General features: G+C 31.5%; 2 protein-coding genes across 2 annotated transcripts; one reads left to right on the plus strand and one right to left on the minus strand.

Moving 5' to 3' along the window:
• Window positions 1–978: 978 nt before the first annotated feature.
• On the minus strand, window positions 979–4,515 carry LOC122290122 (uncharacterized membrane protein At4g09580-like). Its single transcript, XM_043097673.1, has 4 exons — window positions 4,021–4,515; window positions 2,257–2,527; window positions 2,003–2,173; window positions 979–1,497 (listed from the first exon to the last, which is right to left on the minus strand). The coding sequence occupies exons 1-4, from the start codon at window positions 4,218–4,220 to the stop codon at window positions 1,372–1,374; spliced, it is 768 nt and encodes a 255-aa protein (XP_042953607.1). The 5' UTR covers window positions 4,221–4,515; the 3' UTR covers window positions 979–1,371.
• Window positions 4,516–14,208: 9,693 nt separating this feature from the next.
• On the plus strand, window positions 14,209–15,862 carry LOC122289069 (inositol-tetrakisphosphate 1-kinase 1-like). Its single transcript, XM_043095989.1, has one exon. It carries the CDS (start codon window positions 14,461–14,463, stop codon window positions 15,523–15,525), a length of 1,065 nt encoding a protein of 354 aa, XP_042951923.1. The 5' UTR covers window positions 14,209–14,460; the 3' UTR covers window positions 15,526–15,862.
• The last annotated feature ends 5,049 nt before the right edge of the window (window positions 15,863–20,911 follow it).

Here is a 20,911-nt window from a genome sequence, read left to right on the forward strand (position 1 = left end):
GAATACAATAACAAAACAGCTCTTGATATCGTAGGCATATATGACTCTAAGGTCAGACACCAATGGCTGAAACTGGCTGGCTGTATGTTGATGGGATTATATCAATTTTTAAAATAAAATGCTTAATCTACAAATAAATTCCCTAAAACTAAACTTGCAAATTGAATCATAAATTCTTTTTAGTGTAAAGCTAATATTACTTATCTTACTTAAGGAATGGATTCCGTAGTACAAATTGTCTCGTTTGTTTTTACGTATAAGATAAGATGAGTTGAGATAAAAGTTTAAAATTGAAAAAAAATATCGTTAGAATATATTTTTTAATATTATTTTTATTTTGAGATTTAAAAAAAATTAAATTATTTATTTTATTTTGTGTGAGAATTTGAAAAAGTTATAATAATTAGATGAGATGAGATGAAAATGAATATGACAACAAATGAGTACCCTTTCTATTTACCTGTACATTTTGAGTAAATAACTAAAAATAATATTGACTCTATTTCACTGTTTTTTTAAAGTATTCATGAAATCTAGATAATTGAATCTATTCATGATGGACTGTTGCCAAACCTGTTCTTAGACATTTCACCTCTTCTTCTTCTCATTCATTCTTTTTTCTTTTTAAGAAAATAAATCTATAATTTTCACACTCAGAATCAATGGAGTGTATGCTCTTGTTTTGTGTTTAACTGAAGCATATGACCTCTTTTGAAAAGGTCTCTTAAAGCCATGGCAAAGCAACCTGGGACAGAGACATCCCTGCAGAAGTAAAGGTGCATTAACATATTGGATGATCTGGAAAGCTCGTAATGATGCTTCTTACTTCAAAAATACTCATGGAAAGTCTCCATGTGACTTCTTCTAAAGTTGAGTTCTCACTTCTCACGGTTCTTATCGGGAAAAAGACCACAGAGCAGCCAGTGCAGTAGTCTCAACACAAATGCTATCACCCACAAAAGAAAGAAGAGAAAAAAATAACGCAACAAGCAGCAAAGATTTACATTAAACTATGATGAATCTACGATGTCAGATACTGTCTTTACATACTGTTCCCCTAACAACAATATATACATAACGATAGAACTGTAGATTAATGCTTAATTTGAGATTCTATTTAAACATTTTATCCCCAAACCTCCAACCACCACGCATGACAGAAACCAGAAATCTTGTTTTTGCTCGGAGACTTCCCCCCCAGTCATCTCCAGTGGCTACAGCATTTGTTAGTGTAGTCCACAGGCAGATAGACGGCCATATATTGCTTTTCTTTGACGCTAGTCTGTACAGAAATTAAGTAGATAACAGCCTAAAGTGGCTGCAAGGAGAACATGCGCCTAAACTAAGCAAGTCTGGCCGCCAGTGGAGAGGTTAAGACTTACTCTTGCTCACCAGCGTGGGGGTAATAGAGACAACTCCGATGAAGAACAGCGTGGCAATTGATTGGAAGTCATAAAGATCCCCGATGGATTGCAACTCTCCCAAAGTTAGTCCAGCCTATGCATATAGCAAAAGAGTCAGTAAGCACCCATAAACTGCAAACTCCGAGCAAGAAGTGATTTTAGAGCTAATAATTCAAGAACTCATCAAACTATAGAATTCTTCTTGAACTAATACTACCTCAATACCTGAACATCTCAACGGATGGCTTGGGCTTCAAGACTTCTTACATTGAAGTCAATTGGGTTCCCCCCAAACACCACTAGACAATAGTATTTTGTTTTAACAAAACATATAACATGTGGATTAATGTAAGATTCTCTGATAAATGAACTACCGTGCCAAGGGAACAATCTTTCTACATCCCAATACAATCATATTAAAACAACTGATTGAATGGACCAACAAAAAATCTCAGCCTTCATTACAGAAGTGCATGTGGGATAATAGAATCTGGTTTATATCCATATCATTTGATTCAACCCTGAACTCGATTAAATCTATGACCAGACTTTCACCCACTATATCTTTACTAAATCCAAATGTTCAACAGGTACAATACCTTGACTGTGACAAAAGCTGCAGGTATGAGGCCGAGTAGGGTTGCCAGGAAAAAGGTATGATATGGCACATCAACAATCGGTGAAGCGAAATTGATAAACGTATTTGGCAATGTTGGAGTCAATCTTAGAAAAAGCATGTAGTTCAACAGCCGCTCCCTTCTTTTAGCCACCTGGAAGTTAAAAATTTAGAATAATTTATTCCAATTTGATGATTATTAAAGTCAAAGACAACTACCAGGAGAGTGAGATTCACCTGGGCTTGAAAGAACTCTAGCTTGTCAGGCCACAGAGAGAAAAGAAGGGGACGGCCAATAAGCTTTGAGAAGAAAAAGCAAGAAGAAGCACCAGCAGTGGCAGCAAAGACAACCAGAGCTACACCTTTGAGGACTCCAAAAAGGGATCCAGCCAGCAATGACATGAAAACCGTACCCGGAATCATAAATGTCTGCATGAAAATGTAAACCGCACAGTACCCAACCAGGACTTGAGCAGTGTAGTCACTTGTGTAGCTCTCAAGGTGATATCTATGGAACAAAGAGGGAAAACAAAAAAAGGCTATCAATGTAGCATTCAACAAAGCACTTGTAGCAGGGGACTGATATATTTCTCGACCAAAGGGGAAAACTTGTGATGATATGAACAAGCCAAATCTTTTTCCTATTTTTGTTTGATAAGTAACATGAGCGAGCCAAATCAATAAAATAAAAGAAAAGCACGAATAAAATATATGCCAACTTATACAAGATCACATTTGTCCTTAGCTACAATTTCCTTCCACTTTCAGTAAAATCCTAGTGTCCATTACTGGTGTAATGCTACTGTATTAGGCGGTCAAGAGCAAGTATCTTGACTTCCTCGATTCTTCCTACTTTCTCTTTGAATGTTGAGTAGTCACTTCATGCAAAAAGAGACAAAAAGGCTAAAGAATGGACATGAACCAAATCCAAGCCTCTCAAGAGCCAGCCAACTTATGCAGTACCAACACACGGTATTAACCCTTTTCAGTCAAATGCTCTTTCATTTCACATTAAGCAACAAAATAACATAATGCAAGATTTAGTGGCCAAGACACAAGATCAACCTTCAGTTCAGTTGGATCCTGACCATAAGAAGATGATCAAGTGCCTTGCCTAGCAGAACATTTGGTACCAATATCTAATGACTACATAAATAACTACAGATGCAATTAACATCCAGAAAAATAGGCAAGCTGAGGTAAGGCAACCTATCTGTCCACCCAGCCTAGTAGGTATGAGCTGTAACAATTTTGCTTAGTATTTGAAATCAAGTATTGGAATTCTGGGTCTGGGAAGGTACAATTGGGGGAAAAAAAAAAAAAAAAAGGAACAATGACCAATCCATTTTTTTTATTGAAAAATCTTTCCAGGGGTCATGGTTATCAAGCCTACAATTTATTTAAACAATAATAAGATGGAGATCCAGGAAAAATCATCACTTTTTTAATTGACTTAACTCCGTAAAAAAAAAAAAAAAAACAGAAAATGTTTTACGTCTAAAACCAATGCTTGCATTCTTGGTTTCTGCTGGAGGTTTATATGTAAGACCATATAGAGCTGCGAAAGACCAACACTCCTCTATGTTAAAAACAAATCTGACCACAGGCAGATATGCTGACATAATTAATGTTCTTTAGGCAAAAAACCCTCATCAGACCCACATGCAGATGTGCTTGCATTATCAACATACCTTATCAATCATGCAACAAGATGACGCAAAAATCGTACTGATAATAAAATTAGCTCCTTGAATTAAATTCAAATGACAAAAACCAAAATTGTAAATAAAAGGAGTTCATGAAAATATATTCCCTTAAAATTTGACTCTTTTTTCTCTGATAACCCAAATATCTCTCCAAGGAAATCTCCCGGAAAATCCATTTATTTTCCGAGGGATCCATATGCATCCGAGGACAATTTTTTTATCCAAATAGAACCAATTTCGCTTGATGCAACCATGAGATTTCAAAATAAAACCAGAGAAAAAAGAAATAAATTACCGGAGGATTTGAATGTCCTCGAGTGTACGAGGGAGCTTGAGAAAGCTGTAATCCGATGCGGGCATGGTGAGGTAAACACAGAGAAGGCCCAGAACGAAGCCGAAGACGACCGTGGAAGCCGTTGCCACCTCCTTAAAGCTCAAGGGAAACTTAGATCCGACGGCTTCCAGCTCCCCATTGCTCTTCTCTCCCTTCCCCATCTCCAAAACTTCTTCCCTTTTCCTTTCCTACCCTTTTATCCTAGGATAGAGAGAGTGAGAGATAGACACGGAGAGAGAGAGAGAGAGAGAGAGAGAGAGAGAGGAGATGGGTTCGCTCTCAATCGCTTCGTTTGCTTCTGGGGGGACTTCCTGCTTCTGGTGGTTGGTATTCCTGTTTCTGTGTCTGTCCCAGTTCCTGTTCCTTAGTTTCTTGTTCTTCCTCCCTCTCTCTCCTTATGTAGAGAGAAGAAACGGAAAGCAAGGGACAAAGAATATTCCCCCCGAAAGAGTTATTAAAACCTACCTCTATCTCTCTAAATATATTTGTACCTTTTTTCCCCTTTTCTTCTTATTTTTATCTTTAATTTTCTTCTTTCAAATTTCATCAATCTGTTCTCCCAATAATTACCACGTCAGCATCACCTAATCAGGTGAAATTCACAGGATTATCATATATCCTCCGTTCAATTCTCAAACTAAAAATAAAAATAAAAAATTTCCATTCAATATTTATTAATTATTTAAAAATTACTTTTTTAAAATTGATGTGTAAAATATATTATCTATATTATTTAAACGATAATATTTAATTTATAAATAAGTTCTGTTATATATCGTCATTTTTGTATATTTTTTACGTACTGTATTGATGTGATTGGTCAAATCAATTATTTTATATTATAAAAAGGTAACATAGTCAATCACATTAGTTGAATATATAAAAAGTACACAAAACTGAATGCACATAAAATTCTTTTTTATGAAATTTAAATTTTCTTGTAATTTAAATTATGTCATATAAACACTTTATTATAAATATTCTTTACATCGATTATTAATTTATTTGTTATTAATAAAAATTATAATATCCACTTTATAATTTGTATGTTATTAATAAATATTATAATATCTATTTTATTTATTTGTTACAAAATTTAGATAAAAAATTCTATAAAAACTTTATAATCCGATTTATGAATAACACAAAAAGTTAAGTAAGGGGGGATAAACTTCAACTCGAAATTCAAATTATATTATTATTATTATTATTGAAAGGAGGGTGAAAATGTCTTAAATAAAAATTAATATTAATATGTACGTAACTTTATTTATTTATATTTTATTTTGAGTTGGCCGGTGGAGTAAGTTACTAGTCAGGGTATTGCATGGAGAAATTTTTAATATACGACACGAAAGGCCACGAAAAGCACGTGGAATAGCGAGCGGCACGACAGGCGACAGCTGCCTGAGAAATATCCTCGTTGTCGTACGTCAAACGCCGCATGAGACTGTGCCCTTTTTAAAGTACTCCGCTACGCCACTCCGGTCCACGCAAGCAATTTAGTGTCACATGCCCACTTGATTATTACTTTATTATATTCTACGAATATAATATAGTTATTATAGTTACGTTTCGAAATTAATAAAATGTTATATATTACTTTATTATTATTTATTTTTAAAAAATTTATTTTATTATTATTTACCTTTTGTAGTTTTCAGCATGTTCACGTGCTTTTCGGCTGTCCAACTACCCAATCTTCTTCCGTCAATTATCTTGCAATCCGATGAATTCTTTTTTTTTTTTTGGGTGGAATCCGATGCATTCTTGACCAGACAATGTTTGGTTGCAGCTCTAGATCCCATCAAAATAACGAAAATGCCGAACACGTTCCGACCGTCCGCCTAATGCTAGTCCAAAACATATGATTTAACGTAGTATATTTTTTAATATTTAACCATACACGTGACATATTGAATCTGTTTCTTAATAATAATAAAATATTTTTTAATTTAACTATCATATTCACATGCATTTATTTACTAATTTCATTTTTTAAGATTTTTTTTTAAACCAATCATTATATTTATTTTATTGAAATCTTTTTATAATTATAACACTTCTTTCTCAATAAATATGTGATCAATATGTATATTTGACTGGAAATATTTGTACATCTCTCTGTCTTCTATCTATCGCGTTAGGCTTGGAAGTTCACGTATAAATAGGATTAAAATAATTTTTTACGAAAAAATGTGTGTTTTGTTTTATTTTTTATTTTGAAAAAAAAAAAAGAGGGTTGACGTTAATTTTTCTTTAAGAATTAAAGAAGTTATGTAAAAATTTTAACGGATTAAAAAAGAATTTATAATTTCAATAAAAAGTCAAGATCAGGGATATTTTCAATTCAATCAGTTAAATAATATTATTCTCGTCCTTGTTTTACGATAATGATACATTAACAATCTATTCATAATTTATATAAAATTTTAAATATAGTAATATCTTTTTATTATATTTAAACACGTCAAATAAAAAAAAGTCTAATAAAATTTAAAATAATATTATTTTATTATATAGTTGTATATAAGTTATTAATTAGAAGTAAATTTATCATTTTCTTTTTTTTATTACTATTCTTGATCAGAGTGAAGCTCGAAGAGTTAAATGGGAGGCAAAGCCGCGAAAGGTCAACACCTACTGTTCTCGTAAAGAATGTAAGGTGTTTGATGCTTTGAATCCTTAGTATTGGTTTGGTTAAATTTATCTTTAAATTTGATTAATATTAATATTTTTTAAATTTATCTATTTTATTTAAATTCAATCTTCATATTAAATTAGTCATTTATTTTCTATATAATAATAAAATATTATTAAATTAATAATTTTTTTATTTAATTTATTTTATCATATTTTGTAATTTTACCAATTAAATGTTAATAATAATAATTATATTCTAATTAAATTAATATTAGAAAAAGTATAATTAAATGTTAATAATAATTATATTCTAATTAAATTAATATTAAAAAAGTATTATTAAATGTTAATAGTGATTATATTGTAATTAAATTAATATTAAAAAAAGTATTATTAAATGTTAATAATAATAATTATATTATATTAAATTAATATTATAAAAAATTATTATTAAATGTTAATAGTAATTATATTCTAATTAAATTAATATTAAAAAAAGTATTGTTAAATGTTAATAATAATTATATTATATTCAATTAATATTAAAAAAATATTATTAAATGTTAATAATAATTATATTCTAAATATTAAATATTAATTATATTATAATTTATTTGTTTGGAATGATAAGTTAATATTTTAATATTTGATGAATGAATAATGGTCTTCCATCTTTAACCAACTACTATACAAAAAGTCTAAATTATTTTAAATTTGCTCAATCTAATGTTAAGAATTTTTGAGTCAAATTATGTAAAATTTAATCAAATATCTCATTTGACCAAGCCAATAAAAATGTCCTTAGAAAACAAATTATTGAGTAATTATTATCGACTAGATTTGCTGCATTTTCAATTTACAAAAGGGGGAAAATAAAAAGATCGGAGCCATTGCACTAATTCGTCATTTCTCAAGCAAGTTTGGTAGTTGATTATTCTATATATATATTTTGGGATAAATGATAAATAATGTTTACAGTTGTGGAGTGTATAAATATCGTACAATTAATTTTTTTTTAAATATAAGTAAATGCAAGATTTATAAAAAAAAAAATTAATTTTTTAATAATGAATCTTACCTTTTTTTTAAAATGATTATACGATACTTACACACTCTACTATTATATATAACATTACTCATATATTTTTGGGGCAAATTCCTTGGAGATGCTTTGCAAATTTCTTCGTCATTTCATGCAACAATTCAGAGAGAGAGAATATTAACGAAAATCGTCCGAAAACAGAAAACTACAAAACCTTTTGAGCGGTTGGGATTGGGTTTCTATAATTAGTGAGACAAGTCTACTATAAGACGGTAGCCCAAATAACATTTACACTTTGTGGGCTCAAAGGTTGTAACTTTGCTAAACAGCGACCCATCAATGAGTTTTGACTCCAACCCATTGTTTTCGACAGCTCTCTCCATTTCAACCCCTATCAAATTCATCGATCTTTCATTTTTCCATCTTCGGAAACTTCAGAAACTTTAAAGCATCTCTAACTATTACATTCTTATTCGAATTTAAGGATGACAAATGAGAGATGCATAAAAATGAGTCTTACATTAGTTCTATTTTCATATAAATACTTTATACAATATTATAAGAATAATAAATGATGTATAGTCTACTTTACATATCTATCTCTCTTCTACTTTAATCCTTTAAATTTAGATAAAATTTTAAAAAGACTTTATTACCTCCCAAATGGAAGATATATCACCTCCAATTCGATGGCATGTCTCCCAATATGCTCTTGACCCACAAGTAGGGAAGTAAATCGGTCTAATCTAAGGTGTGATGAACCGAAATATATCATTTTTCTTGGACCAGATTGAACATCCATAGGGATCAGTCTAGTCATGTCAGTCTATTCGATCAAGTGTAATTTTTTTTTTTCATTTTTTTTCCAAATAAATTTATTTAAATTATTAAATTAAAATTAAATGAGTTATTAATGTATATTAAGTAACTAACTTATTAAAAAAAATTTATATGGCCAATAATAATAAATTAGATAAAAATTATATCATTAACTTATATAATTATAATATAAAAATAACATATTAAGTTACTAAAAATATTTTTAAAATATATAGAAGAATTTGGTCCAGTCCAGTCTATTCTAAAATTTATAAATCTCGACACCTAACTGAATACTATTTAGTCTATATTTTTTAAGATCAAAACTGACCACTTTAAAATTCAATCCAATTCAAATAAATCAATCCGATCGATTTTTTCAATTCGGACTGACCGGCTTACACCCCTGCCTACAAGCTATAAAAGGGAGTGCGAAAATGGGAGGTCAAAGGAAGTTGATATGGTGACCACAGTTCACAATGAAATTACATAATCTATTCGTTAGTCGAAAAGTCTACGGTGCCCCTAAAGTAATTCGGTGGATTTGCCTACTTGACGTGGCCTTTGCCACATGGCGGCCATCCCCAATTAAAAAAGAAAAAATTAAAGACGAAACTTCTCAAATCTCTATCCAATTTGAACAAGACCCTAAAACTGCTGTCTCATTTATTAATTAAGATTTTCAAACTTTCAATATTTGAGATTCCGTCTTCGCCTTTCCATAAGGGTAGATTTGAGATATTGGATAAAGATATAAAATTATCATCTAATCTTATTTTATCTTATTTTATTTTATTTTTAAATATAATTTAAATAAAAAATTTTTAAACTAATCATTACAATTTTTTAACATTAATTATTACAAAATTTTTAAACTTTCAAATAAAAAATAAAAGACAATTACAACCTTTTCAATTCTTCAAATAAAAATAATATTATAAAACTATATTATTATAATATTTTAACTTTATAATATATTTTCTTCAACTTTATAATATATTTTCTAAAATCTAAAAAAAATACTCAATTCAAACTATTTCACAACTGTTTATAAATTATTTTATTACTATTTATAAAATTTTCATCTCATCTCACTTATCAAAACTATCCTAATTCTTATATTTATGTTCTTATGATATAGAACATGGTGTTTTTTTTACTATTATGATTTATTTATTTATTTTTTTTAAAAGAGTGTGTAGAATTTGTACAATTTAAGACTACAGATATTATTTATTCGTTAACTATGATTTCGTCGAACATAATTATCACTTATGATTTTCTTCTCAATGTATATGCCATGTTAATGTTTAAGGTTACGCAAGGAGCATCAAAGGACAAAAAAAGGCACATATCGTAAATATGCTCTTTCCATGAACCTGTTATGTATAATCATTAGATTTGCTCTGTAGAAAGCTTTTAATCATAACGCTTATCCTCTATGTTGGCACCATCTTAATACCTAAGTTTAGATAATAATGGTGAATAGAAAAAGTATGTTCATAATGTAATAATAATTTCAATCTTAATTATTTTTGTTGGGATTGTTATTAATAATATAGGCTAATCTTTCCAATATTAGTTTTATGCTACAACAAAATGATCTAAGACAAAAAAAAAAAAAAAATTATTTAATTGATAAAGATGTCACGAATAACATCGGTTATTGCCATAGTTTCACTTTTTAGGTAAATTCTGACTAGGATTAATAAATAATTGATTTTTTTTAAATAAATGCGCGGAACTTGCATAATTCAAAACAATATATATAATATTATTATTTTTTGCAACCATCATTTCATTATTTTTTAATGTGGTTTTAAATGATTGTAAAACTGTTCACCGTTAATTACTTATCATCCAATCATTGGATGCCAAACAAGAAGATGGTGAATGAATGATAAATAAAAAGATGATGGATATATACTTTCTAAACTTTTAGAGCATCTCTACTGTTTTCTTTCTTCAATGCTATATATAATTAAAGCAAAGGTAATGCTCTTTATTGTAAAGGAATCACGGTAGCTTATTCATTTATTCTTTTAACATTATCTTACCAAAATCAATGCTACATAATTGTTGGACAAAGAATAAAAAATAAATAAATTATGATCATCATCTTTATATTATACACTTATTTTAATTTTAATTTATATATATATATATTTTTAATAGGTGTGTGGTGTAGGTATGATGAGTAGAAAAATTCAAATGAAAATAAAGAAAATTAAGAAAAAAATATGGAATTTATTGTTATAGTGTGCATCAACTAAATGTTTGCTCTTTAAATTGTTAAAAAAAGAAGAAGAGAAAATTGCTAAAGATGCTTAGAAAATATAATATAGAGTTTTGCTGTATACAGTCATTTTTGTGTATTCTTTACACATTTCATTGATATGGTTGGCCAAAATATTTATTTTGTATTAAAAAAATAACTTAGTCAATCATATTTGTGAATAGTACAATGAATAAGTAAAAGTAATTATATATTAAAAATTTATATAATGTAATATAAACAAATAAGAGAATGAGGAGAATGAGGAAGAGATGTTGAGGACTATGATAAAATTCAAATAATTGGTTCATATTTATTAAAAAAATTACATAGAGACTAGATAAGGTAAATATATTTCAATATCAAGTTTTTTGATTTAATAATTATGAAAATCAAATCAATTGATTTGATAATTATCTAATCAAATTGAAATAATAATCAAATCAAATTATGAATATTATCTCCAACACGTACCTGCCGATCGAACTATGGTAGATCCAAAAACCACACTAGAAATTATACCCCAAGGTCAGCAACATTCCATTGAAGTATTTGTTGCAGTTGCCATAGACAGCAGCCCTTGGTACCTGCGGAACCAAATAATCCATAATGTTGCACTTTCTATATATATATATATATATATATATATATATATTCCAACATGGAAGCTAAGCCACTGCACAACCATTTAAAGAAACAAAGGCCGGTGACATGATCTTCATAGACATATGGCATCCACTCAACATACCCAAAATCAAGGTGAAAAGTCACGGCAACGCTCCTAGCTAGCAACAGAAGAAACAATAGAAAACGCATTAGAAAAATAATCATACAAGAGATTCCTTACCTGTTGCCACAACTATTTAAAATCCAAAGATCACATAAGATTGGCGAATCCAATATCTAATAGTCTAAGCTTCTGTTTGGATATTAAGAGTATCTCAAATTATCTATGAATAATAATTAAATAATTTATAAATAATAAAGAATAATTTGTGAAGAATAATAAAATAATATGAAAATATTTGAAAAACAATTGTGTTCCCAAACAGAGCTCATGACATCATGAGCACTCTACAAAACTTCAGCAGTTGAAAATTTTAGAAGATATGTAGTGGCGCAATAGACAATACCCAATAATATTTGTTTTGGTAGCATACTTCTAATAAATAGATCTAACGTATTTATCAATTTATAAATTATTTTTATAAAATTTCTTTATAATTATAATACTTTTCAACAATAAATAATTCAAAATCTAGTATTCATTTTATTGTTCACGTTAATTATATAGTTAATAGAAAACAATTTAACCTAGCTATTTCGTGTGCAATCTGCAAAAGCTTTCTTATAATTACTTATATGCGAATTCTGTATAATGATTATTACTAAAAAAAAAAAATTAAAAACTAGACAAATAATTATATATTATAAATACATATATCTATCCTTTTACTTTTGCCTTTTTTTTTTCTAAATAAATTTTATTTTATTTTATTTTTATTAATATTTGATATATTTTCCAATGTAATATTTTCATCAAATGATTAGATGAAAAGATGATAATTAAAAATAAATAAAGTGATGTACTATTCTTTATCCTAATTTTATCATCTTAATCATACTTTTTGATATGCAGTAAAAACTAATAAGATCTTAGATAATAAAAAAATATTTGAAGGGTAGCCTTTTCAAGGATAAATTATCATTTTTCTCACATATATATATATATACAAATAATATATAAAAGTTCTTCAACTTAGAATGTATGCAAAGCACACCTTTAATTTTATTGACATAATTAAAAAAAAAAAAGTTTATTGACATGAGAATATTTCATTTGTAAGAAATTAAAAAAAAAAATTATCAATTTTCACTTATATATATATTATTCTATATATAAAAGCCTCAATCGAAAAAGCAATAGTGCTTTTGGTCCGATTTTTGCTTTCCGTTTCTGTCCCTTAATGTTTCTCTTATTTACTTTTGTGCCCTTGCTTGTTGAATTGTCCTCCCGTTTCTGTACGGCTGTGCATTGCATTTTTATGTCCCTACTCTTTTTTGATTGCATGTGTACATTTTTGCCATTGCTTGGTTGATATTCGCTTTCCTTCTTTGTCCATCTGTTTGCTGCTTTTGTACGTTTTTACCCCTGTTTTGTTTTTATTTTTTTACGTTTCTTCCTTTGTTTGATTTCATCCGTACGTTTTCTATCGATGGTTTTGAATTTGCTTCTTTTACGTTTCGCTTGTTCTGAGAGCATTAATATTAGACTCATCAAATTTATTTTTAAAATTTGATGAAAAGTATAAATTTTTCATAAATTTAAAATCTTCATATCTATAATTTATATTAGATTAGCCATTAAATTTATCAAAATAATAATATATTATTATTTTTTTAATAATAATATTTTTAATTTTTTTCTTCATATTTTGTAATTATACTAACTATATGGACATTAATAGTTTAATTTAGTACTTAAATAATTGATTCTCAAATAATTTAGAATAAAATAAAATAAAACTATTGTCTATTAAAATTAGAATAAAATATTAGTTTGAATGTTGAATAGTAGACCTTCAAATTTAAAGGAAGAGCAACAAATGCTTTAGCTCAAAGTTTCCCAAATACCCTTTTGATGAATCCAATGCAAGTTCATTTTAAGTAAATTCATCAAAATTTAAAGATACATTAATTTTTTTATAAAGTCAATGCTAGTGCTCTGGCAGCGTCTATTCTTTTCTCTCACTCTTTTTTGAGGAATGCTACACATCATCCCACACCACACACTTTATATATTAAAATATTATTTTTTATTATTTTATTATTTTATTTTATTCTTATTAAACTAATTGAATTATTTTATTTATCATCTACACACTATATATTTATTATAAAAAAATAATAATAAAATAAGTGTGATGTGTGAAGTGTGAGGATGACAAAAAGAATTTTTCATTTTATATTTGGTTTGACACTTTTGGTTCTAACACTACGCATTGGTGTGATGTGTTTTTAGGAGAGTATGTTTATTCATACTCTAATTTCAGTACAAACAATTTCAGATTTTCATACCAAGTTGCTATATGGTAATCTACGTCATCCTATTTTTCACTACATTTTATTTACTATTTATAGATATTATTTCTAGGATGTTTTCACACAATTGGAAAAACGTGCCTTGAACGTTTTTACCATAACTAGTATTCATATATTTATGCCCTTCGACATCTTATTCATTCCCAACTGTCTCTACAAGCGGTTACTTACTCCGTGCGAAGCTGAACGGTCAAATCCTAACCCTACGCTTGATTTACTTTGTCAAATCCTAACCCCTCCCTAACCCTAGTCAATATACCTCTGAAGTTATACACCCATGACATATAAGACACCCCACCACCCCCAACGGTCTCGTTCTCTCTGCCATTTTTCTCCCTCAGCGAAGCTCTTCTGTAGTCGAGAACTCTACCGAAACCACATTAAAGATCGCCGTTTCGAATTTGTGAAAGCCTAAAAAGACTCCTCTCGAATCTTTACCTTTCTATCTTTTATATATGTGTGCGTTTTCACATTTGCTAATTTTCTGGTGTTGGTGTCGTCTCTACGGGAATCATCACCGATGGCGGAAGCTGAACGGTGCAGGTTTAGTGTAGGTTATGCTTTGGCCACCAAGAAACAAAGCAGCTTCGTTCGAGACTCCCTCCTTGTTCTTGCTAGGTCTCACGGCATCGATCTCGTCCACATCGATCCCACTCGCCCCCTCGTCGATCAGGGCCCCTTCGACTGCGTGCTCCACAAGCTGTACGGCGATGAATGGAATCGCCAGCTCACAGAGTTCCGTCTCCGTTACCCTAATGCGGTCATCGTCGACTCCCCCCACTCCATCGAGCGCCTCCACAACCGAATCTCCATGCTACAGTTCGTTTCGGAGCTTAGGATCGAGTCCCCGAACGAGACGTTTGGTATCCCCAAGCAAATCGTCATCTACGACAAGGAAACCCTCTTCGATCGGCAAGCCTGGGAGAGCCTTAAGTTCCCAGTAATCGCGAAGCCCTTGGTTGCCGACGGCAGCGCTAAATCGCACAAAATGAACTTGGTGTTCAACCACGACGGTCTCAAAGCGCTCAAGCCCCCGATTGTCCTCCAAGAATTCGTGAACCACGGCGGGGTTATCTTCAAGGTCTACGTCGTCGGCGTGTACGTCAGGTGCGTGAAACGCAAGTCGTTGCCGGACATCTCGGAAGAGAATTTGGGTAATGTCTCTGAAAGCGTCTTGTCGTTTTCGCAGGTATCGAATATCGCTACCAACGAAAAGGTCGACGAAAAATACTACAAGATGATGCATCTTGACGACACCGAAATGCCGCCGCAGAGTTTTCTCGCTGATATCGCCGACGGGTTGCGGCGCGCCATGAAATTGAACCTGTTTAACTTCGACGTCATTCGGGACGCGAGGTTTGGGAATCGCTACCTTATAGTTGATATTAATTACTTTCCCGGATATGCGAAAATGCCGTCTTACGAGACCGTATTGACGGATTTTTTCTTGGATGTGGTTAATAAGAGAAAGGAGGTGGTGTATAGCTGTGACGAAGATATGACAAAGATCGTAAGAAATACTTTTTGCAGTGATGAAGATGAAATTGGCCAGAAAGATCAGGCGGATAGTACGATTAAATTCTGACTTAATGTAAAGAAAATAACCCCGTGAATTGGTTGAAGGGAGTAAGTAGGTGGTAATGGGTTTAGGTAGGAGATGACTTTGGCACAGTAGGGAAATGAATAGGTTTCGATGATGGGTTTTAGATTTTTAGCCTCTTGACAGCAATTGCTTATTGTTTCATGTTGATGATTTATATTCCTTCCGTAGTTTTACTCTGGAGATGGGTACTTTCTCTAATACTCTTGAAGGTTTTAGGGAACTTCAAAGTTGTACAGGCTTCGAGTCTTTCTTTGCTTGAAAACTGATCTTAGCTGGTGACTTTGGCACCTTTAATGAATGAAATTCGTCATTTTGTGCATTGGAGTTCCCTCTCAATTTGCTGGGGTTTCTTGCCCTTTTCTTTCTGTTTCTTTTTCGTTGAATAGTTAAGGTTGTCAGTTTGTCATTTTGGTGCCCTTATTGGCAAGATGTTTCTTTCGTGGGGCTTTGTATTTAAAAGTTGGTGCTTAGATTTCTTTCGTTTTCATATTATTTTTAGAAAGAAACTACTTTGGAAGATGAGGTTTTGGTACTTGATTCATTGAATGGGCACGTCGATTCACATGCCAGTCAAAGCAAAACTACACTGGCACTAGGATAACCGGAGGGTTGTTTCCCGACTTGCTGGGGTTCATTTGTCAACAAACTAAGGCTTCATGGTTCTCTAATTCATGTGGCTTCATGGTCAGCTATTGATGTCTGTGCCGTAAACAACTGGACAGATGGTCACTGTATTGAAAGAGCAGAGTTGATGAAAGGCAATCATTTCTGCTCAGAGGCAGGACAGTTGTGTATATTGTCTCTTTTGGACTGAGCATTGTATTATAATTCCAATCTTATTTTTCTTTCATAATCTGTTAGCTAGGATGAATATTTCCTCCATTTTGTTTTTTTTTTTTTTTTTTTAGTTTTCCTGCCATGCTAGAGGTATTTTGATGGATGACAGTGAGTAACAATACTAGTACCGAAACAAAAAAGATGCAGTTTCGCCCATGGCTTGGATTGGAGATGACAAAGCAACTTGGGGTAGCCACCAGCCAATAATTGAAATACTTTTGTTTATCATTACCGGGTAAGGTCGAATCTTAGTGGGAGAATCTGGAGTTAGTTAGACAGGTTGGCTTGACCAAAAAAGAGGGTATTTCAGGAGGGAAAGATGCAGAAACTGAGCAAAAGATTATGCTTTGGCTTTGGCTTGAAAGGAATTATGGAAACTGATGAAGCATCCGTGGTGGTTGATTTTTATGTTCTACTAAATCTAGAGATCAGCTGTTCCAACCTCGAGAAGCTGATCGGCTATCATTTGGCTCGACCCAAGTCATTGAAGATGAGGGATATTGGCACGACTAGCGTTTCGACAGTCTTCATGTATTTTAATAGATTCTAAAGTGATTCGAGTTTCTGGGAATCGTCAAAGTTCGAGAATCAAAATATGTATCAAAGCTTTCAATATCAATATTTCAACCATTAAAAAATTTGCAACATTTAGTATATTTTAAGCACTCAAATTTTGATTCGTAGCATTCCTTATCAATATCTTATACTTCTATTTTATTTTTTTGGGTTCATTTTTTATGTTATCCTTGTGGCTGCTGTTTTGCTCGTCTTTCGCACCACAGCCTGCGGGGAAGGGGAATAAATAAAGTAAAATGATATAAGAACAACTATACTAAATAAATCCATTTGCCAGTCATGAGACGTAGACCTCCTGAGTTTGGGCCGGCGGCCGTCGACAAGAATAAATACTAATTAAGCACCCATTTAGAGCAAAAAATGCTCTTTATAATTTCTTTCAGTATTAGGAATGATATTATTATTCTCAGTCAAACCCCAAAATTTCATCCAGCCAAACCCAATCCTTGTAGTGGTCATGGAACCGAATTTTCAGGGAAAATGTTCTTTGGAAGTCATTAAAAAGCCGACAGAAGGGAAGAGCCCTCGATGACAGAAGGGGTGATTTGGACAGTGAATTGTGATGAAAGTTAAACGTTAAATAAACTATTATTAGAATATTTTTTTAATATTTTTGTTATTTTAAGATTTAAAAAAATTAAATTATTTATTATATTTTATGTATAAATTTTAAAAAAATTTTAATAATTAAATAAAATGAATTGAAAAACCCATATCCTAAAATAAGAAATCACAGAAAAAGACCCAAAACATTTACCAATTCATTTTAGGATACAAAAATTAAAATACAAATACATGACTGCTTAAAAATCATGATATGGGACCAAGACCCAAATAGCCCATCGAATATTTTTCCCAAATCCTTCGATCCTTTTATTCTCAAAATGTCAACTCCAATTTTGGTTCGCTGATTGCTGAAACATCTATGAGGAAATTCTCTCTCCACCTGTAAAGAAAAATGTAAATTTGCCAGGTCATGATCTTCTTTCCGGGGCCGTGTTCTTGTAAAAAACCAAAGTTCTCCTGGCCTCCCATGCAGACGAAGGTCCCCAAATATAAATCGTGGCAATGATCTCGATATTTATATATCTCAAAAGTCTGATTTGTGTTGTACTAAAAACGAAGATCACTAGCATTGGTATCACCATGTGCACCATAGTTAACAGTAAGCTAGGTGATAGGTGCCTCTCACTCCCTTCCTTTTCTGCTTTCATTTTTTTTTTCCTGGTTTCTAAGAGCATTTTCAATAACTTTTTTATCCTATTTTTCAAAATATATTACCAAAATTTATTTTTTCTATTTTACATACTGACTTTTATAATACACCATATATCAACTTATCTATTTTTTCTCTATATCATTTAAATATTATACTTTTTAATATTTTTTTATACATTTTAAATATTTTATCTCGCTACTAGATATCCTCATATATTTTGATATATGCAATATCTCCTCATATATAATGTTATATAATTATGTCCTATTTCATATTAATCTAAATTTAAAAATTAAACCAAAATATAAATTGATTCAAAAAATAACTTCCTCAACCTTCCTTCCATTCTCTCCCCCAGCCAACATTTTTTCAAAGATCCAGTTCTTCAACGACCCACAAAGTAAAGCCCCATAAATATCCTCACAACAGAAGGTGGGGAGGCATACAAACCAACTGGGGTGAAAAACATGCGGCTAAAAGGGAGAAAATCAGCAACTAATGAGAGAGAAATTAATTTAATATGTTTACAATCTCAAACAGTTTCCTCTATATTTAAAAGAACAGAGCCACTTCTAAGCGGTTTGACTGTTTATTAAAGATAAGCAACCCTCCTATCATCATCAGCCATGTCAGAGATCACACAAAAAAGAGTATAGGTGCAGCCACACACGATTAGAAAGCTAGGTCACACAGTCTCTGCCGTTCAAATCACACAGATCCGTTTCCTTTGAAGGAAAATCACTGCTCGCCACCATCTTAGTTTGACAGATTTTGACCAATTCCTGTCGAAAAATCATTACTCATTGCATGTAAGAAATTTTGTGTCTTTCTCCAGTTAGGTTTAGGTTTCTTGTTCAATTGAAACCATAAATTGTTGAGGAATGCCCAAAGTCATTGACAGTCTTCATGGAGGAATGCCCAGATTTGTGCCCACTCCAGAAGCAGAATGACGACACATTTTCTTTGCAATTTTCTTGTCCTTGATGTTTCTGCTTCACAAATGTTCACCTGACTCTCTCTCTTGATGAATCAAACAAAAAATCTTCCACTTTCTCATACATCAAACTCTTTTGGCTTTTCATTATATTGAAAATGCAAAGCCGCTCTTCAACACTGTATCCCCTACAATTAAGCCAAGCATCCATTATTTGACAAATGTTACTAACAATATTGTGAAGAAATTCAAACCTTCCCGGTAAATAAAGAGCTACCCTTGGCACACACAAACCTCCCTTCAAGGTGTCAAACAATTTCTTAATTGGGCTCCCAAAGTGCAAATTGCAACTCATAAAAATCTCTTTGAGAGTAATCATATACGTCTCTTGGTCCAGAAAGAAACTTGGTAATACTTAGCCTCTCCTCATCAGTCAAGAACTCATTCCACATATCCACTGACAATATATCCTCCAGACCAAGAAGATCACATAGCTCTAATGGAATACTACAAGTCTAACTCCCAACTTGGCAAAGCTTTGCCTCGATTTCTCCCAATTCCAACAAATCACAGTCGCGAGAGGGGTCCCTGGCGATGAGTCAGGGGTGTAGCAGAACTCTATCGAAAGGGAACATGAAAATTCAAATGCTAGACATGGATGTTCAAATAATCGGGTGAAGTGTGGTCACACCATCACTAACTTGAAAAGCGTACGTGGTAGAACATTATTGGCAGGCTGTTTTTAGTGGGTTATAAGCCTAACCGGTTAGAATGTTTTCTCTTATAAGAATTACTGTAGCAAAATGTAAAGTAAAGATGAAATAAAAGATCCATTGGAGGTAAAAGCACTCCCAATCGCTATTGTAAAATAGATGTTTCTTTAAAATATAAAGGAATGTGCTCAAAAGATGCATCTATTGGATTATGTATTTTATTTCTAATATACAGTGTGCTGGAGTACCTCTTCCATGTTTATAGAATACTGTTCACATTTGTATAAATTTTCAATTCATTTCTCTTTCTACTTTTTAGTCTTTATTAATTTCTTTCTTTGTTTTCTAATTTTTACTTTATTTGAAATGAATAAAATATATCAAAAAGTATAATATTTAAATGATATGAAAAAAATAAATAAATAAGATGAAGTGTGGTATATTATAAAAGTCAATATGTAAAATAAATGAAAATTTTATTAGGAGTACTCTAAGTTTTGTACTAATTTCTTTATATTTTAAAGGTAAATGTATTGTACAGCACCCATTGAGAGTGCTCTAAAAGAAGTACGGAGCCTAGCTAGCTAGATTCATCGTTTTCTATCGGTTATCATCACCCCTGGCCCGTGCCCTTTTAGTGTTCTACCTTCGTCGTGCTCCGCCACACCTATGCCACCTATTCCTCTTTCACATTTGTGTAGCACACGAGCAGTACTCGTGGCAAAGGTCTCTTGATCATATTTCTATTACTAAAAATTGCCGCAAAAACTACCTGCACGGTGATTTTTTTTTTTAAGTCAATATATATAATATTTTTGTCAGAAAAGATAAATATATATATAGAGAAATGATATTTGCAGTCGTGGTTGTGCAAGCGGCGTGCAGTCACTTTGAAAAAAATGAATTAATATGAGACCCATATGAAAAAAAATTATTTTTATAACTTTTTTTTATTCATTCCGTACAACTGTTTACATTCCGCTTACATGTGCCGACTGCATCTAGCAGTTCCGATATATATATATATTGGATGCTTTGCATTGTCTTTTGGTAATCGTGGGGTGATTGTAGCCAAGGCTCTTCACACTT

This window comes from Carya illinoinensis, chromosome 12 (assembly GCF_018687715.1).
Source record: "Carya illinoinensis cultivar Pawnee chromosome 12, C.illinoinensisPawnee_v1, whole genome shotgun sequence".
NCBI classification, from domain to species: domain Eukaryota; kingdom Viridiplantae; phylum Streptophyta; class Magnoliopsida; order Fagales; family Juglandaceae; genus Carya; species Carya illinoinensis.